At 38.3% G+C, this 18,413-nt stretch overlaps 10 protein-coding genes across 10 annotated transcripts; 7 read left to right on the plus strand and 3 right to left on the minus strand.

Moving 5' to 3' along the window:
• Window positions 1–181: 181 nt before the first annotated feature.
• On the plus strand, window positions 182–1,273 carry NGL1 (RNA exonuclease; the record flags this gene model as incomplete). The annotated part of the gene is made up of 1 exon (XM_033913222.1): window positions 182–1,273. The coding sequence occupies one exon, from the start codon at window positions 182–184 to the stop codon at window positions 1,271–1,273; it is 1,092 nt and encodes a 363-aa protein (XP_033769113.1).
• Window positions 1,274–1,610: 337 nt separating this feature from the next.
• On the minus strand, window positions 1,611–2,993 carry NOP12 (rRNA-processing protein NOP12; the record flags this gene model as incomplete). Its single annotated transcript, XM_033913223.1, has 1 exon — window positions 1,611–2,993. One exon carries the CDS (start codon window positions 2,991–2,993, stop codon window positions 1,611–1,613), a length of 1,383 nt encoding a protein of 460 aa, XP_033769114.1.
• Window positions 2,994–3,531: 538 nt separating this feature from the next.
• Window positions 3,532–3,960, minus strand: RPS15 (40S ribosomal protein uS19; the record flags this gene model as incomplete). The annotated part of the gene is made up of 1 exon (XM_033913224.1): window positions 3,532–3,960. One exon carries the CDS (start codon window positions 3,958–3,960, stop codon window positions 3,532–3,534), a length of 429 nt encoding a protein of 142 aa, XP_033769115.1.
• Window positions 3,961–4,683: 723 nt separating this feature from the next.
• On the plus strand, window positions 4,684–5,004 carry RPP2A (ribosomal protein P2 alpha; the record flags this gene model as incomplete). The annotated part of the gene is made up of 1 exon (XM_033913225.1): window positions 4,684–5,004. The coding sequence occupies one exon, from the start codon at window positions 4,684–4,686 to the stop codon at window positions 5,002–5,004; it is 321 nt and encodes a 106-aa protein (XP_033769116.1).
• Window positions 5,005–5,696: 692 nt separating this feature from the next.
• Window positions 5,697–6,461, plus strand: PRE6 (proteasome core particle subunit alpha 4; the record flags this gene model as incomplete). The annotated part of the gene is made up of 1 exon (XM_033913226.1): window positions 5,697–6,461. One exon carries the CDS (start codon window positions 5,697–5,699, stop codon window positions 6,459–6,461), a length of 765 nt encoding a protein of 254 aa, XP_033769117.1.
• Window positions 6,462–7,122: 661 nt separating this feature from the next.
• On the plus strand, window positions 7,123–9,408 carry SPAR_O01140 (uncharacterized protein; the record flags this gene model as incomplete). Its single annotated transcript, XM_033913227.1, has 1 exon — window positions 7,123–9,408. One exon carries the CDS (start codon window positions 7,123–7,125, stop codon window positions 9,406–9,408), a length of 2,286 nt encoding a protein of 761 aa, XP_033769118.1.
• Window positions 9,409–10,289: 881 nt separating this feature from the next.
• SMC5 (DNA repair ATPase SMC5) lies at window positions 10,290–13,571 on the plus strand (the record flags this gene model as incomplete). Its single annotated transcript, XM_033913228.1, has 1 exon — window positions 10,290–13,571. One exon carries the CDS (start codon window positions 10,290–10,292, stop codon window positions 13,569–13,571), a length of 3,282 nt encoding a protein of 1,093 aa, XP_033769119.1.
• A 271-nt stretch (window positions 13,572–13,842) lies between these two features.
• On the plus strand, window positions 13,843–15,450 carry MSE1 (glutamate--tRNA ligase MSE1; the record flags this gene model as incomplete). Its single annotated transcript, XM_033913229.1, has 1 exon — window positions 13,843–15,450. The coding sequence occupies one exon, from the start codon at window positions 13,843–13,845 to the stop codon at window positions 15,448–15,450; it is 1,608 nt and encodes a 535-aa protein (XP_033769120.1).
• A 331-nt stretch (window positions 15,451–15,781) lies between these two features.
• Window positions 15,782–16,522, plus strand: OPI10 (Opi10p; the record flags this gene model as incomplete). Its single annotated transcript, XM_033913230.1, has 1 exon — window positions 15,782–16,522. One exon carries the CDS (start codon window positions 15,782–15,784, stop codon window positions 16,520–16,522), a length of 741 nt encoding a protein of 246 aa, XP_033769121.1.
• A 90-nt stretch (window positions 16,523–16,612) lies between these two features.
• On the minus strand, window positions 16,613–17,878 carry SIL1 (Sil1p; the record flags this gene model as incomplete). Its single annotated transcript, XM_033913231.1, has 1 exon — window positions 16,613–17,878. One exon carries the CDS (start codon window positions 17,876–17,878, stop codon window positions 16,613–16,615), a length of 1,266 nt encoding a protein of 421 aa, XP_033769122.1.
• Between the last annotated feature and the right edge of the window lie 535 nt (window positions 17,879–18,413).

An 18,413-nucleotide genomic window follows, 5' to 3' on the forward strand; every position in this document is an offset into this window, starting at 1 on the left:
TCCTAAATTGAGATAACTGGGTTTTACCAGTTAATTTTGATTTCTCGGCAACAAAGCTAACAAATTAACCATAAACTAATTAGTTGTTCCTATTGGAAAAGGAAGAGAATCTGCACAAGTAAAGCGGGATAACGAGAAAAAAAGAACATTGGGAAGAGAGCCATTCTTCACATAAGCCACAATGTTTACTCGAAGGTTTATTCCAGTTGTTCAGTCCACTAAGCAAAACATTGGTAAATATATTCGAAGAGATGCTAGGTTCACTTTATTAACATACAACATGCTCTCGCCGTCATATATGTGGCCGCAAGTGTACACCTATGTTGCAGAGCCATATAAAAACTGGAGTTATAGGCACAGACTGCTGGAGAGAGAACTTTTGAATACTTTTAAGGCGGATATTATGTGTCTCCAAGAAATGACCGCAAGAGATTATGAAGACTATTGGCACGATTCCATAGGGGTTGATGTCAATTATGGGTCCAAATTTATCTCCAAGACACCCCCAAAATACTGGAAAAAACCAGTTAAAGATATGGATGGTGTATCTATTTTCTATAATCTTGCAAAATTCGACTTTATATCGTCATCAGGGATCTACTTAAATCAGCTACTGAATGTCTTCAATGAAAGAGAACTGAAATACTTATACAATAAGAGAGTAACGTTAACTGATGGCGCTTCTAATGTTATTGGTGAAGACAGTTTATTGGATGTTTTAAAAGGCAAGAATCAGGTATGCTTATTCGTATCCTTGAAACATAAGGAGACAGGTACTATCTTTGTCGTTTTGAATACTCACCTATATTGGAAATATGACGAGGTTAAGCTAACACAATGCATGATTATAATGAGAGAGCTATCAAAGATCATTAAGCAGCTTTTACCGGGAGATGTAAAAGGTCAAGGAAAAGTGAAAATTTTATTCACTGGCGATTTAAATTCCACGAGGGATTCGCTAGTTGTTAATTTTCTGCAAGGTCAGATAGTTAGTCATGGAGATCTTAATCTTATCAACCCAATGAGGCCGTATTTAGATCGTTGTGTCTATGATGACATACCAAAGGATTACTTTGTACATACATGCTATTCGGGGAAGTTGAAGGGCATCTTCGATTACGTATGGTACCATGATTCAGACTTTTCACTGACTAAAATTTTAACCGGCAACGAAGTATCAGATGAATTACTAGCGTCAAATCAATTAGGCTTACCCAATGAAAACCATCCTAGCGATCATATACCCCTACTAACAGAATTCAAAATATTATGAGGCATCACTATCTTATTCTTCCTTTTTTTCATTCCTTGTTTTTGTTTTTGTTTGTACTTCTCTTACCTTGTTACCATTTCTTTTGTTCATTTCAAATATTCTTTCCATTGTTGCAGTATTCTTTAAGTAATATTCCGAACGCAGTCCATAACTTGGCCATGAATGTATTTATAGAAATATTAAAAACGCATGATTTTTGTTTTTTGTATATATAATATTAGGACTATGTAAAACAATGCCAGCATGTATAGAGGGAGGTACAGAAGATAAGAACTAACTAGTAATAATATACAGTGTATCTTTAACAAAACTATTATTGTGTAAAAACTAATGAAAGCTATTTCTTGGCCTTTTCAGCTTGAGCTTTCTTGAATGCTATCGATCTTTTCGTCACCCTACCTGTAGCGGATCTTTGTTTCTTCTTCTTCAAATGAGTGGAACCTTCGCCTTTCTTTGCTCTCAAACCTTCGATAGTTATTTCTTGACCCAAGGTGGCTCTATCGGCCTTACCTAAAATTTTCTTAGCTCTACCGGCTTTGGTTCTTTGTGAATCTGTCAAACCATTTCTATCTAAGCCAGCCCCAATAGCAGTGCCCTTCTTCATGTTTTTACATCTGGAGACACGCAATTTTCTTGCCTTTTTAGTTGGTTTCTTTGAATCTTCGTCCTCTTGTTTTTGAGACTTCATAGGCTTTTCGTTCAATATAAGTGCTTTGTTCAGACTTTGTAAATCTTTAAATTGAACATAAGCAAACCCCTTACCCATATTTGTCTTCGAATCTCTAATAATACGGACATATTCAATATCACCACATGATTCAAAATGTTTCCAAAGGCTTTCTTCTATTTCTTCAAAATCCAAATTACCTACGAAGATTGAGCGCTTCTTGTCATGTGGAGCTGGGTGAGCAACTGAGTCAACTCTTAAGTGATGATCTTGGAAAACGACAGCATTCAAATTCGAGCAGATTTGTCTTACAGCAGACTTATTCTTATAGACGATGTAAGCGTTTACGGTGTCCCTTGACTTATGGAATTTTTGCTGCACAAATGCAACTTTTCTAGGAAGAGCTTCATCAAAGGAAATAGATCTGAACCTTATACTTTCAATGGCGAATGCGTTAATATCATTCTTCTTAGAGCTTTCTTCTTCCTTTTCATCATCAGATGCCTCAGCTTTCGTTGTTGGATCCGTGCCAAAGAGTTTTTTGAATTCTTTATACACCTTTTTAGATGTAATGACAGTACTTAAGATGTTACCGATGAAAACAGTTCTTTCCGCCTTTTCTAATTCGTCTTCCTTAAAATCGGCTTTCTTTGCTGCAGATGTCAGTGGTGCTGAAGGTTCATCAGCCTTCGTTGTTACTATTGGTTTATCATCATCATCCTTAGGCTCTTCATCTAGTAGCTTCGCATAATAGCGAGCTTCTAAGTCTTCATTCTCATCGTCCTTTTTAACTTTCTTGGCCTTTTTAACTTCGGGAAGCGCTACTTCTTCTGTTTGTTCATCTGAAACATCTGAATTGCTTGCTTCTAGCCCTTCTTGATCATCTTCGGCTGCTCTTTCTCTTTTCTTCGAATCAGGAAGGACAGTACGGGTTTTACTTTTGACTTCTAGTTTATTAATAGGGCCACAGGATGAACTAAATAGTTTATCCACTGCGGATTCTATTTTTTTCTCGTCAATTTTGCCAAAAAGATTATCAATTGCAGAGGACATTTTTCACTTTCAAATCACTAACGTATTATTCTGACGGACGATATATTTAATGGTTTATAATCAGATGCCTTAAACTATCTATCCACTGTCTACTATCTAACAATTTAAAACTTAGACAAGCAAAAAAAAATTGCGATGAGCTTGAAAAAATTTCGAAGTTCGTTTCAAGTGATCAATATACAGTTGATAATAGGACCTTTAAACATTACACAACATATGTGGAGGTAATATAAGCTGTCTGTGACAGCAAATGCAGCAATTGAGTAGAAAAAAAAGCTTTATGTCCTACTATAATATACATCATAAATAGGGACGTACACTTAGAATGACGAAAGAAGGCAATTTGAAAGCTTCCCATGGTAACAAGTTCCATTGTATGCTCTCCGTGTGCCCTTGCCCTATTCATTTCTCAAAAGAAATTAAACAAATATAATAGATTATAATAATAATACCAATAAACAAAAATTTTCTTTCCTAATACCTAGACATTATATATAAAAAAGATACAAGGATGACTGCGATTCTGTTATTAGGGAGCTTATTTCAATGGAACGAAACGGGAAGTAGTAGCACCGGCTCTACCATGTCTGACTGGGGTGTAAGTGATGGAGAATTCACCCAAATAGTGGCCCAACATTTCTGGTCTGATTTCAACTTGGTTGAAAGCCTTACCGTTGTAGATACCGACGACAGAACCGATCATTTCTGGAACAACAATCATGTTTCTCATGTGGGTTCTGACTGGAGCTGGCTTTTCATTTTCTGGGGCAGCTAATTTAGCAGCTCTCAACTTTTTCATGAAACCGGCTGGCTTGGAAGTCATACCACGGGCAAATCTTCTTCTAACTCTAGCTGGGGCCAACTTGACGAAATCTTCAGTGGACATTTCCAACAATTTTTCCAAATCGACACCTCTGTAAGAGTGGGTCTTAAAAACTCTCTTCTTGGTATTAACAGCTTGAGACATGATCGGTCGTGATTATCTTGTTGTGTACTTCTAGTTCGTCTTATCCTATAATATAAAGAAGAGCACTAATGAATGAGAAAAAAACGAAATCGAAGAACAAATAAAAAAGAGACCGGTACCGTAATGTGAAACTCTGCACTAAAAGATTAAAAAGGAATAAATGGATTGCGGATAATATGGGCCAAGCAGTCGATTACGGTGCTGTCTCGCAGCCTCCCCAGCAAAGAGTTTCTCAGAGAGGCCACTCTGAGCGGAACGGAGTGGAAGGGACGCTCCGAAGAGAAACTATCATTGGTTCTGGGAGGACGCTCCCTCTAAGTTTCTAGGCCGCCCTGGGCGGAACTGCCGTTTAAATTAGTTTCCAGGACTGTACGCCCAGACACACTTATAGTTTTTACGCGCGGTGTACGGATTTAAAAAGGTTTTGTGCCCGCTCTGGGGGCGGTATCCCATGGGAGCCCCTATGAACACTAGGGGCTAGACTACGCCGGGACATATGCGGAGGACGCGCGAAATGTGAAACGTTTTGTATGAAACTCCAAGGTATTGATACCCGCTTGAAGTTTAGCTAACCTAGTAGCGGAGAGCCGTTATTATTCGAGGTTTTTCAATTATTACTTCTTGCAGTTACTACTTTCGCTTTATTCTTAAATTTTTCGTTAATATACTGATTTTTGACGTATTGGAAATTCATACACAACAACAGAACCAATTATACAAAAAATGAAGTACTTAGCTGCTTACCTATTATTGAACGCTGCTGGTAACACCCCAGATGCCACCAAGATTAAGGCTATTTTGGAATCCGTCGGTATCGAAATCGAAGACGAAAAGGTCTCCTCTGTCTTGTCCGCTTTGGAAGGTAAGTCTGTTGACGAATTAGTTGCTGAAGGTAACGAAAAGTTGGCTGCTGTTCCTGCTGCTGGTCCAGCCTCTGCTGGTGGTGCTGCTGCTGCCTCTGGTGATGCTGCTGCTGAAGAAGAAAAGGAAGAAGAAGCCGCTGAAGAATCAGATGACGACATGGGTTTCGGTTTATTCGATTAAGGTTGTGTAAATCTGTGCAAGCTCGTTATATCATATCTTGGAAGTCATAGAGGGAAAGGCGCAAAAACAAAGCCTCTTCTTTCTTCTACGGCGACCATGCTCTTTTTTTCTAATCCTTTTCAAGTTTAAATCCATGATTTAATATCTATTTATACATATAAATAATTAAAGTAATGGTTTAATGCATTGTTTCAAAAAAAATATATATATATAATCTCTTGCATCCTGATTATCTAAATCAGATTTTTGTACTGATCAGAATACCATGCGTGCTTTTTCTTTGCTGTATGTTACACTTCTGTTTTGTATGTTCCATTTTTCATGCTTATGGGCGAAAACTGTAATAGCCGCCACCTCAGGAAAGATCCCATATTCTCTATCACATTATATAAGCAATATAGCCCATCAAGTGCGCGTCTCTTATTAAAGTTGAGTACCTACATCGCTCTCTCCAACTATTTGTAAATGAATTGAGCCCCAGTGTGGTGTATGACCTTGCCAATTGACTAGTTAAGGCTCAAGGATTAGTGCTATGAGAAGGATATCGTCCGGGCAACGGTGTCTTAAGCTTTTCGAAGATTCTTTTGCCACCGGAAGGGAAAGAAAAGACATCATATATAGGTAGTAGCGAAACCTTTAATTCAGTGATCAACAGTCCATCACGACCAGTTGCATAGACACGATTGTATAGAATGAGTGGTTACGATAGAGCTTTGTCCATTTTCTCGCCAGATGGACACATTTTCCAAGTGGAGTACGCCCTGGAGGCGGTAAAGAGGGGTACCTGTGCTGTAGGTGTCAAGGGTAAGAATTCTGTAGTATTGGGCTGTGAAAGAAGGTCCACTTTAAAGCTACAAGACACTAGAATTACACCTTCTAAAGTGTCCAAGATTGACTCGCACGTAGTGTTGTCATTTTCTGGATTAAATGCAGACTCCAGAATTCTTATCGAGAAGGCCAGAGTAGAGGCCCAAAGTCACAGACTAACGTTGGAGGATCCTGTGACGGTGGAGTACCTCACACGTTACGTCGCTGGTGTGCAACAAAGATACACACAGTCAGGTGGTGTCAGACCATTTGGTGTGTCGACGCTGATTGCCGGCTTCGATCCAAGAGATAATGAACCCAAGCTATACCAGACGGAACCAAGTGGTATATACTCGTCGTGGTCTGCCCAGACAATTGGGAGGAACTCCAAGACGGTACGTGAGTTTTTGGAGAAGAATTATGACCGCAAAGAACCACCAGCTACAGTGGAAGAGTGTGTCAAGCTTACCGTAAGATCTCTGTTGGAGGTAGTTCAAACAGGCGCAAAAAATATCGAAATCACCGTTGTTAAGCCAGACTCAGATATTGTTGCCTTGAGCAGTGAAGAAATTAATCAGTACGTCACCCAAATCGAACAAGAAAAGCAAGAGCAGCAAGAGCAAGACAAAAAGAAGAAATCCAATCATTAAAAAGGGCGATATATAAATATATATATGTTGGGTGCAGAGCCTATACAAAACAACAGCAACAATAAAATGCAGACTATAATATAGCATGGTATAATTGATATATGTATACTCGTAACTAACACCAATCTCTGTCATCTCATACGAGCTGATGTTTTTCGGATTTCGGATCTCGCCAAGAAAACTTGCTGATATAGAATGGAATGACTTCAAGAACTGCCACTTCAAGTTTTTCGCTCTTTTAAGATACGCAGATATTCATAGCTCCATTTGAACAGCTCATCATCTGCCACACGTACTCTACACTCTCTCATTTCCACTCACAGTGTTTTCGTTTCTATAAAAAAAAAGGAAACTGAAATACAGTGCTCTTGCCCACAATTTTCTTTTCCATACGCCTATATGCCCATACTTTGCTCGGTTTATCGAACAACGCTGTGAATTTTGCGAGTCATAAAAGACTTATCGTACTATTATACCCCGTTCATTATCAAAACATTATTTTATTCATTATATCCAGCAAGAATCCCGTTTTTTCAAGAAAGAATTCCAATACATTGTTATAATTCATTGATACCTATTTATAATTGATATCTGGTTTTTTCTTTGGGAAAAAAGAAAAAGAAAGGAAATTAAAGAAAAAAAAAGTTTACAAAAGTTTGTCATGGAATACCAAGACAGTTCGCCACCCAGGTTTAGGAACCCTAGCTCTAACAGAGTCACTGTATACAACGGTGCCACCCTGCCAACGATGCCGAAGAGCGCCACACCGACATCGAGCTCAACAACAGTTACGACGCATCTGCAAAATATTAAGGAGGAGGAAGCAAACGATGACGAACTCACTCAAGTAGATCGTTCTTCTCCTCGTGTTCTAGGGAGAATCTCCTCTACATCCTCATCTTCATCCAATATCGATTTGCACGATAACTTGGATATGTTACACGAAATAGAAAAATCAAATACCAATCTTTCTTTATCAGCTCCCAATTTACACGAGGAAATGGGTATGCTCAGCGATAAAGGTAACAGTAAAGAAGAGTTGGCTTTGTTGCCACCTTTACCTCACACAGGTGAAATGGAAATCACTCCACAATTTGACATCAACGAGGCTATTTTTGAACGAGATGACATTAGCCACTCTTCAAGGCTGGAGGCAGATGACGTGATAGCAAAGTTAGCAAACTCTACTCGAGATGCTACGAGGGAAGATCAGGAATTTGCCATCGTGGCTCATGGCCACAATGCATCGACAAACGACGATTCGCAGTTAAGCGCTACCATTCTTGACAACCAAACGTCGTTTGATCTTTCTAAAGCTCTAGAGATGACTAGTTATTCAAACATTTCCAACATTATAAATAGTTCTGGCTCTGAGGGAAGACGTTCAAGGACCCCGGTAAGTAATGCCACTTTGAAACCACTCTCATCATCTCCTGAAAGTGCGGAACGTGAGGAAAACACGACTTCGTCTTCTTCCACGTCAGGTCACATGGCTACTATGCAGTATGATCCTAAGGAAAAAACAAATTTCACCCCCGTTTCACCTTCTTCTGTTTTTGATCAACAACAGAACAACGCATCTTTGCGAGAAAGAAGCAGATCTAATTCTAGTACACTGGCATCCACGCTAAGAGATACGATTATTTCAGGGCTGCCTCAAAACAATAATGCTATAGAAAGAAAATTATCGAGGAAGAGTAACAGGAGTAGGAAGAATACGGTGACCTTTGAAGAACGTCTTCAAAAATTGCCGCCCTTGAGCACTCAAACTTCGAACCAATATACGAAGGTAGTTCCAGTTGAAAATAATATCGCCTTACACGTTCATAACTTACCTACACCAGTATCAAACACTCAAACGCCAGTTACATTTCAATCTGAATCTGGGCTGAGAGGGGGAGAGAAGAAGATGCCTTTTTTGAGAAGAGCCTCTAGTGCCCTATTAAGAAAGACGTCTGCCAAGAATGGCACCAATCTAACCAGAACAAATACACCTTCTTTATCGACATCCCAAACATTTGAATCGGACCTAAATGGTCGGCAACCTATGCTAATTCGACGATCCTCCAATATTGAAAGCAAACTACCTAGAAGGCAGCTTTCGTGTTCAAAGCTTTATTCGCGTCTGGATTCAGATCTCAAGTCTGCGAATGGCAATCGAGCTTCGGAGGAGGTCTTAGGATCCACCGCAAATGAAGCAGAACACGTCTACAGGAAAACGTCCCTCGGCTCTAAGATAAGGAGAGGTTTCACTAGAATATTGAGTGATAGTAATAATAGTAAGGAAGTTCTCACTTCATCGCCCAAATCTATTGCGACCGCAGGACCGACAGCATTGTCTTTATCCTCTTTATCTACCACGGGAAGCAATCCGATAACGCCAAGCTCCAAAGAAAATAATCGAGTTTCAATAGATAGCGTGAGTACAGTTAATCGAACATCAACATCTCTCCCACAGTCATCAACAGACATCGTATCTCCATTACGCGAAGAAACCAGGATCAATGTTCCAAAAAGATCATCAAGTAGAAAGATACTATCTAAAAATTCAAGCAAGAGAGATGTACTGCCCGAACAGCAGGCAAAAACAAGTGAGATATATTTAGATAAAGAAGCGTTACGAAGTTTTGTTCCTGTACTCTCCGTCACAGAGGACACACATCGCATTAACCGCTCTTCGTTACAAACGCAGTCTACTATCGGATTATGCATTGACAATTTAAGAAACAAAGAAGGCAAGAAGCTCGACGCCAAGGAATACGTGGAAATTCTGACGCAGCAGCAACGCAAGGAAGATGAAAGATATGCCGTTTTAGAAAAAAAATTCGCATCTTGTACATGGTGCAGTGATAAGGACCTACAGTACTTGAAAAAGAAACGAATTTCCGTGAACAAGATATGGTCTGATTATGTCCGATTTTACCGTGGAAAGTTGAACAACCCATAAAGAAAAAAACAGTCTTGGCAATACAACAGCAGACAAAATTTAAGTATACACGTATATATGGTCGGCACATATGCATATACTGTATGCTATCTATTTACAATTACATAGTTAGTTACGCTCTCTATGAAAAGTTAATATTGCATTTTAATCTTTAAGTTATTTTAATTGGAATGGTAGCCCTAGCTTTTTTTTTTAGGACACATGATATACTTTTTCTTTTCCTTCACAATTTAAAAGGCGAGAAAAATGAAAATTAGCAAAACTACCCTCTACTTCCTTTCCATCTTAGATATATACAGTGGAAGAAAGAAGCAGTCGATAATACCGACCAAAAGAATGGCCACAATATTTGTGGGACTCCAGTTGGAGTGCGATGCTCGATTACTCTTCATGGCACGTGTCGTGCCAAGTTTAATTGGTATTGCTTGAAAATTTGGGAACGGAAAGAAAGACTTACTTTAGAATGATGAAAGAGGTAGCAATTTGCAACAGATTTTTCGTGATTGAATCAAACAAAGATTAACCTTTACAGAACCGCTACACTGATACTAATGTAAGAAACATTTTCTTTATACTTTTTCCACCTCGTAACGCCCTCTTACAATTCTCATATATATTTGTGTCTTTGTAGATGTAAATAACCTCACTTGTATACAGCATTTTGCTGTCAATGGTTATTTCAACAGATCCACTTTGCTGATCCCGTTGATCTTGTAAGCCGTTCAGGATGACTGGGCTATATAGTAGCGATAACTTTCGCGTTGCATTACCTTTTCATACGATGCCAAGATGCCGATAGTAGGTGATTTCACTAGCGTGTGTGATTTTAAAGGAAGTGTATCAAATAAAAGGGTGTGGTACATAGAAGCTCCATCTCCAGTATGACCAGTCTGATAGATTTAGGTAGATATGTTGAAAGGGCACATCATGGTGAAGAAACAGAGCCAAGAGCGAAAAGAGTAAAAATCTCAGGAACTGATTTATCTTCCTTCCAACCTGGAAGCATTATTAAGATCCGTTTACAAGATTTTGTGACTTACACTTTGACCGAATTTAATCTTTCACCGTCTTTAAATATGATCATTGGCCCAAACGGATCTGGAAAATCTACCTTTGTATGCGCCGTGTGTTTAGGATTGGCTGGTAAACCAGAGTACATTGGTAGAAGTAAAAAAGTGGAAGATTTCATCAAAAATGGTCAGGATGTTTCAAGAATTGAAATTACTTTGAAAAATTCACCCAAAATTAATGATATTGAACATATAGACGCACGTGATGAAACAATAAAGATTACTAGAATTATTACTAGATCTAAGAGGAGATCAGATTATCTAATAAATGACTACCAGGTATCTGAAAGTGCGGTTAAAACTTTAGTTGGTCATCTGAACATTCAATTAGATAATCTCTGTCAATTTTTATCCCAAGAGCGTGTGGAGGAATTTGCTCGCCTTAAATCAGTTAAACTATTAGTGGAAACTATAAGGTCAATCGATGCAAGCCTATTAGATGTGCTGGAAGAATTAAGAGAGCTACAAGGAAACGAGCAAAGCTTGCAAAAAGACCTCGATGTTAAAAAATCCAAAATTGTTCATTTGAGACAAGAAAGTGATAAACTACGTAAATCGGTGGAATCTTTACGAAATTTTCAAAAGAAAAAGGGTGAAATTGAGTTGCACTCTCAATTATTACCTTATGTGAAAGTAAAAGACCATAAGGAAAAGCTGAGCATCTATAAAGAAGAATACGAACGAGCGAAAGCGAATCTGAGGGCTATATTAAAGGATAAGAAACCATTTGCAAATACCAAAAAAACTTTAGAGAACCGGGTTGAAGAACTAACGGAGAAGTGTTCCCTAAAAAACGATGAATTTTTGAAAGCAAAAGAGAAGGTTAATGAAATCTTTGAAAAACTTAATACTATAAGGGATGAGGTCGTCAAAAAGAAAAATCAGAACGAATATTATAGAGGCAGAACTAAGAAATTACAAGCCACCATTATCGGTACAAAGGAAGATTTACTAAGGAATCAAGACATATTAGCGCAGACTCATCTACCTGAAAAAAGTGTATTTGAAGATATAGACATCAAAAGAAAAGAGATCATCAATAAAGAAGGGGAGATCAGGGACCGCATTTCCGAAATTGATGCAAAAGCGAATGCTATTAATCATGAAATGAGAAGTATACAGAGACAAGCGGAAAGCAAGACTAAATCCCTTACCACAACTGATAAAATTGGAATCTTAAATCAAGATCAGGATTTAAAGGAGGTTCGTGATGCTGTGTTGATGGTTAGAGAGCATGCAGAAATGAAAGATAAAATTCTAGAACCACCGATAATTACCGTGTCTGCCATTAACTCTCAATTTGCTGCATATTTAGCTCAATGTGTGGATTATAATACAAGTAAGGCCTTAACTGTTGTTGATTCCGATTCTTACAAGCTGTTTGCGAACCCAATTCTCGATAAATTCAAAGTCAATTTGAGGGAACTATCCAATGCTGACATCAACCCTCCTGTGCCAGCGGAAACACTTAAAGAATTGGGATTTGAGGGTTATTTGTCTGATTTTATTACCGGTGATAAGAGAGTTATGAGAATGCTTTGTCAAACTAACAAAATTCATACTATACCAGTGTCCAGAAGGGAATTGACGCCTGCCCAGATAAAGAAGCTGATTAAACCAAGACCAAATGGTAAAATTCTTTTTAAAAGAATTATTCATGGAAATAGGCTAGTCGATATTAAGCAATCAGCATATGGTAGTAAGCAGGTTTTCCCCACTGACGTTAGTATAAAACAAACCAATTTCTATCAGGGGTCAATCATGTCAAATGAACAGAAGATTAGAATTGAGAATGAAATTAGCAACTTAAAGAACGAATACGGCCATCGGAAATCCACATTAGATGGATTGTCAAACCAGAAGAGTGGCTATAGACACGAACTATCTGAGTTGGCGTCAAAAAATGACGATATCAATAGAAAAGCTCATCAATTAAATGAGATTCGTAAGAAATATACTATGAGGAAAAGCACAATAGAATCTCTTCAAGAAAAATTGGATCAACTAAAACGTGAAGCTAGGAAGGATGTATCACAAAAGATTAAAGATATTGATGATCAGATTCAGGAATTATTACTCAAGCAATCACAGTTGCTTTCTAAAATGGCTTCCTCGATGAAGAATTTAAAGAATTGTCAGAAGGAGTTAATGAGCTCCCAAATCCTTCAATTTGAAGCCCAAAATATGGACGTTTCCATGAATGATGTGATTGGATTTTTCAATGAAAGGGAGGCTGATTTAAAGCGTCAGTATGAAGATAAGAAAAAATTTGTAAAGGAAATGAGGGACACTATCGAATTTCAATCGTGGATGAGAGAAATTAGGTGTTATGACGAACACACTAAGGAAAAATTGAATAAGGTAGCAGAAAAATATGAGGAAGATGGGAATTTCAATTTGTCATTCGTTCAAGATGTTCTTGATAAATTAGAATCGGAGATAGCTATGGTAAATCACGACGAATCAGCCGTAACAATTTTGGATCAGGTTTCAGCCGAACTGAGAGAATTGGAGCAAACAGTTCCTCAGCAAGCTAGAGATTTGGAGACCATCAGAACTAAACTGAAAGAAGATCATGCACTTCTGGAACCCAAGTTGGATGATATAGTATCAAAAATATCGGCAAGGTTTGCGCGCTTATTTAACAATGTCGGGAGTGCTGGTGCAGTTCGTCTAGAAAAGCCAAAGGACTATGCTGAATGGAAGATAGAGATCATGGTCAAATTCAGAGATAATGCGCCATTAAAAAAATTAGATTCTCACACGCAATCAGGTGGTGAAAGAGCTGTCTCTACAGTTCTTTACATGATTGCTTTGCAAGAGTTTACCTCCGCCCCATTCAGGGTAGTGGATGAAATCAACCAAGGTATGGACTCAAGAAATGAAAGAATTGTCCATAAAGCTATGGTTGAGAACGCGTGTGCTGAAAACACTTCTCAATATTTTTTAATCACTCCAAAATTATTGACCGGCTTGCATTATCATGAGAAGATGAGAATACACTGTGTCATGGCCGGCTCTTGGATTCCAAACCCTTCTGATGATCCGAGGATGATACATTTCGGCGAAACTTCTAACTATTCGTTTGATTAGACCTTTTATTATTGCATATAAATATACATATATAGATGTAAATATTTTTATTAACCAAGACGCTTGGCGTAACCTCAAAAAACGGCTTATAATGGCTCCTGTCTTATCCCATAAATGAAAACCTCCACTAAATAAACAATTAATTCAATGGGGCGCGCTTAAGAAAAGTTGCATTAAGTAATTTTTAGTCTCTCATCACGAGACATTAAAGCAAGCCAATAGGTATATGAAAAAAATCTAATCTGGTGCGGAAGAACTCTGGAGCAACGATATGATCCTGTTGAAAATTCCGACACGGTCTTATTGTTCACCTTCAAAAATAACAAAGGGCATGGGCCTATCCCCATTGAAGAAATCCCTATTATCCAAAAAAATAAAGGAAAACATTCATCCTTCTTTACCTGTTAGAACTAGGTTTGCGCCCTCACCAACTGGATTTTTACACTTGGGGTCACTGAGAACAGCCCTTTACAATTATCTGCTGGCAAGAAATACCAATGGGCAGTTTTTGCTTCGTTTGGAGGATACAGACCAGAAGAGGCTAGTAGATGGAGCAGAAGAAAACATTTACGATATTTTGAAATGGTGTAACATAAACTACGACGAAACCCCCGTAAAGCAGAGCGAGAGGAAACTGATATATGACAAGTATGTGAAAATACTACTATCTTCTGGGATGGCGTATAGATGTTTTTGTTCAAAGGAGCGATTGAATGATTTGAGGCGTTCGGCAATGGAATTGAAACCTCCATCGATGGCAAGCTATGATCGATGTTGTGCGCATCTAGGGGAAGAAGAAGTGAATCTTAAGCTAGCTCAAGGAAAGCCCTTCACTGTACGGTTTAAATCGCCGGAACGATATCCAATATTTACTGATCTTTTACATGGAGAAATCAATATTCAACCGCAAGTGAACTTCAATGATAAACGGTACGACGATCTTATTCTTGTTAAGTCTGATAAGTTACCAACCTATCATCTAGCAAATGTTGTAGATGACCATTTGATGGGGATAACCCATGTTATAAGAGGTGAGGAATGGCTACCTTCTACGCCTAAACATATCGCCTTATATGATGCATTTGGGTGGGTTTGTCCAAAGTTTATCCACATTCCCTTATTGACAACTGTTGGTGATAAGAAACTGAGTAAAAGAAAAGGTGATATGTCTATCTTGGATTTGAAAAAGCAAGGAGTTTTGCCGGAGGCCTTGATTAACTTTTGTGCGCTATTTGGTTGGTCTCCTCCAAGAGATCTGGCTTCGAAAAAGCACGAGTGTTTTTCAATGGAGGAATTGGAGAATCTTTTTAATCTGGATGGTTTGACGAAGGGAAATGCCAAAGTTGATGATAAAAAACTGTGGTTCTTCAATAAGCATTTTTTGCAAAAAAGAATATCTAATCCTTCGACTTTGAGGAAACTTGTTGACGAAATTATGCCTGCTTTGGAATCCAGATATAACACATCTACCATTAGCCGTGAAAAAATAGCAAAAATTTTACTGAATTGTGGCAGTTGTCTACCCAAGATTAACGATTTTTCTGGTGAGTTTTATTATTTTTTTGACAAGCCCAAGTACGATGATAATGATGCTGTCGCGAAATTTCTAAGCAAGAACGAAAGCCCCCACATTGCTAGGTTATTAAAGAAATTTGGACAGTTTCAAGAAGGCACTAATGCTCAAGACGTGGAATCTATGGTGGAAACGATGTATTATGAGGGTGGTTTCCCTAGAAAAGTCACGTACCAGGCAATAAGGTTTGCCCTTGCAGGATGCCATCCAGGTGCCAAAATAGCAGCCATGATAGATATTCTGGGCATCAAGGAGAGTAACAAAAGGCTATCCGAAGGTTTGGAGTTCTTGCAAAGGAAAAAATAATAATTTAGATACAATAGAGTCATGTAAATACGTCATATACATATTTTAATTAATAACTATTGTTCGCGTTTACTTTGTCATTATAATTGAATTCAATTGAGTTTAATTGAGTTTAATTGAATTTTCTTAAAGAAGCCGACCGAACGTTCTGGAAGAGCTATACAGGAACCGGATACTAAAAGCGAAATTTAAGGATAAAAGGAGGGATCTACATTCCATTTAAAATAGGTCAAATTGTCTCCCTTAAGGTATAGAAACGAAAACAACGAGTTTAATAAATTTGAGAGTTTGAAAATTGACGAGAAATATTTGAGTGAGAGAGAATAAAGGAATGTTTGCTGCAATTGCTTCAGGAAATCCATTACAACTGTCAGTAGAAGTCCCCAATTCGAATGGGTTACAGCATACAATTGTCCTTTCTCGAACGAAACCTAAATTATATTCGCATATAACACTGTTTATATTACCTAATGTCACCTTTCCCCAGGATTATATAGCTACAGTTTACTTCAAACTCAGTCCTCAGGAAGAGTTCAAATTATTTGGTTACCTAAGCGGTGAGAAACCTAGTGCCATATTCAAAGTGCAGATACCGAGCTCGAAGAAAGAGACTGCGGATACTGGTGATGGATTAGGTGAGATAGACATGGATGTAGATGACGGTTCAGGAGCCAATGACTCGTTTACTGACACAAATGGAAGTAGTAGTAACAACATATCAGAATTAATTATCGGTATTTCCATTGAGCCTCGAGAACAAGGAATGATGAAACTAGAGGAGTGGAGGGCCAGCATGAATGCGGAAGCACAAAAGAACAGCTCATTGGTCTTGTCAAGACCTAACCTGGGAATAATTAGGAATATTACCACAGCGGGGCAGTTGGCACAAGTTTACCCTTCATTGACACAAGAATTGGCCGCGAAAATCGTACAGCATGCATATAATTATTTATCTGGGTTCTTAGATGCTCAGGGAAACGTGCCCATCAAGAGGTTTGATACATGGTGGGACAAATTTAGAAATAGACTGGCTAACGATGGGACTTTCTTGGATGAAGTAACTAAAAATTAGACGCGGATATATATACTCAATTAGATTCACGAAATATTGATTTAAAAAATTATTATTAACATTAAACTATATATGCAATGACAGTGAAAATCATAGTTCATCTCTGAAATTTTTGATTCTGTGAGCCATGGGGTTGCCAAAAATTAAGTGTCTGCTGTCGATGAGTTTCTTATCGAATGAATCTTGTTCAGTATCTCTGTCTTGGAGCCCGTTGTCCAAGTTAGATTGCCTGGCTTCACATTGTTGCGCTAACCAATTCAAAAAACCTTTGTTGATAGTGATATCGTTTTTGAAAGTTTTCTTCAAGTTGTAAAGGGTGTCAAAAAACGTTCTTGTATGTAGTTCGTCGATACTTTTGTTCTGGACCATCTCTTGGAACTCGTTTGCCCATTCTTGCAGATTTGGTGACCAATTTTCTGCATTCCTTTTGTATAAAATTAGATTTGTATCGTCATTTTCGTACATGTCAGCCTCGAAAATCTTGCTGATCAACTCCAAGATTTTTATTTGTAACTGTTTGTCCTTATTGTTTCCTTCATATACATTTCGTAAAACAACCGTAGAGTATATGGGGAAATCTTGAGACGTGACGGGCAATTCATTTAAAATAGATAAATATCTCTTTATTAAGATATTGGAGGATCTGTTGTTGGAATCATTCAGGTTTGACACGGCGGCCATTATTTTGCTTTTGAAATTCACAAAATTCTCACTGATGAATTCGACTACAGGGGGGTTATTCCTTAAACAGCTGGTAATGACTCTGGTACTTAGTTCCCTTAACGTTAATGGTAAATTTTCATTGAGACTAACGTTGGCCAAGAGGGCAAATTCATGGGTAATAATCTTGTAGCCATGCTTGTAATCATGCGCGAATTCCATTATTCTATCAAACTTATCCTCCAATATGGAAATGTCATGTGAAGATAAAGTTGGGTGAGAATCTATGATGTTCCTCATCTCTTTGAAATCGCTGGAAAATTCGTAGTCATCAGGCGATGCTTTCGTGTCCTCCGAGGAAATAACTAATTCATGGCTATCATTATTGTTGACACTTTCTTCATCATTTAGTTTTGCCTCTTTTAGACCAGTTTCCATGTTAATTCTTATATTCAAGCCGCCAGGTAGTTCTTGTCCTGGCAATATGGGCTGCCAATCGTGTCCTGGCTCAAATAACTTAGGATAGCAGCGACCGTTAACGCAGATCGAATTACCTGAAATTTCCAGGTCTTGAATATCGTCTGCAGACATAATTTGGCCTCCAGATGGCACTGAGGGTATAGGTAAATGCGATATTGTACTCGCTACTACTTTCAAAGACAGGGCGGTCAAAATTATGGGAAGAATCCGGACCATACTAAGCTTGCTTTCTTAGAAGTGATATTAAATGTCGAGGACTCCTAACTATGCGAAAAATGGTCTATTATAGGTGCCAATATGTGCTCTGTCATCTACGTGGCCTTTTCACACAGCCTGGTCTTTCTTAATCATCACGCTCCGTTACCCGAAATCTAATCTCGTGTTTTAGCTTGGATCTGCCGACGTTACTTCTAACGTCCACAATACCTCATCCGCTAATTACATTGTAAGCTAGTTATGGCCTTGAAACCTGCAGATGTATCATCCATTACATTCTTGCTGCCACTACTTGGCCGCTGTGTATTTAACAAGAAATATACTATGCGTTTATGTAACGAGCTTTTGTAAGCATCCTTAGTAGTTCCTTTCCTAAGCTGGCAGCACACCAACCCCTCCACACCTCAACATTGCTGTCTTTTCCTCGTTGTTTCTCTATCTTATCGTCTTCTGTGTCTTTGCTTTCTTTTGTTCACAATTTCTCGAGGAAAAAAAACTCCGCAGGAAATTTTTCACTTTTGTTTTGCTTATACTA

This window comes from Saccharomyces paradoxus, chromosome XV (genome assembly GCF_002079055.1).
Source record: "Saccharomyces paradoxus chromosome XV, complete sequence".
NCBI lineage: Eukaryota > Fungi > Ascomycota > Saccharomycetes > Saccharomycetales > Saccharomycetaceae > Saccharomyces > Saccharomyces paradoxus.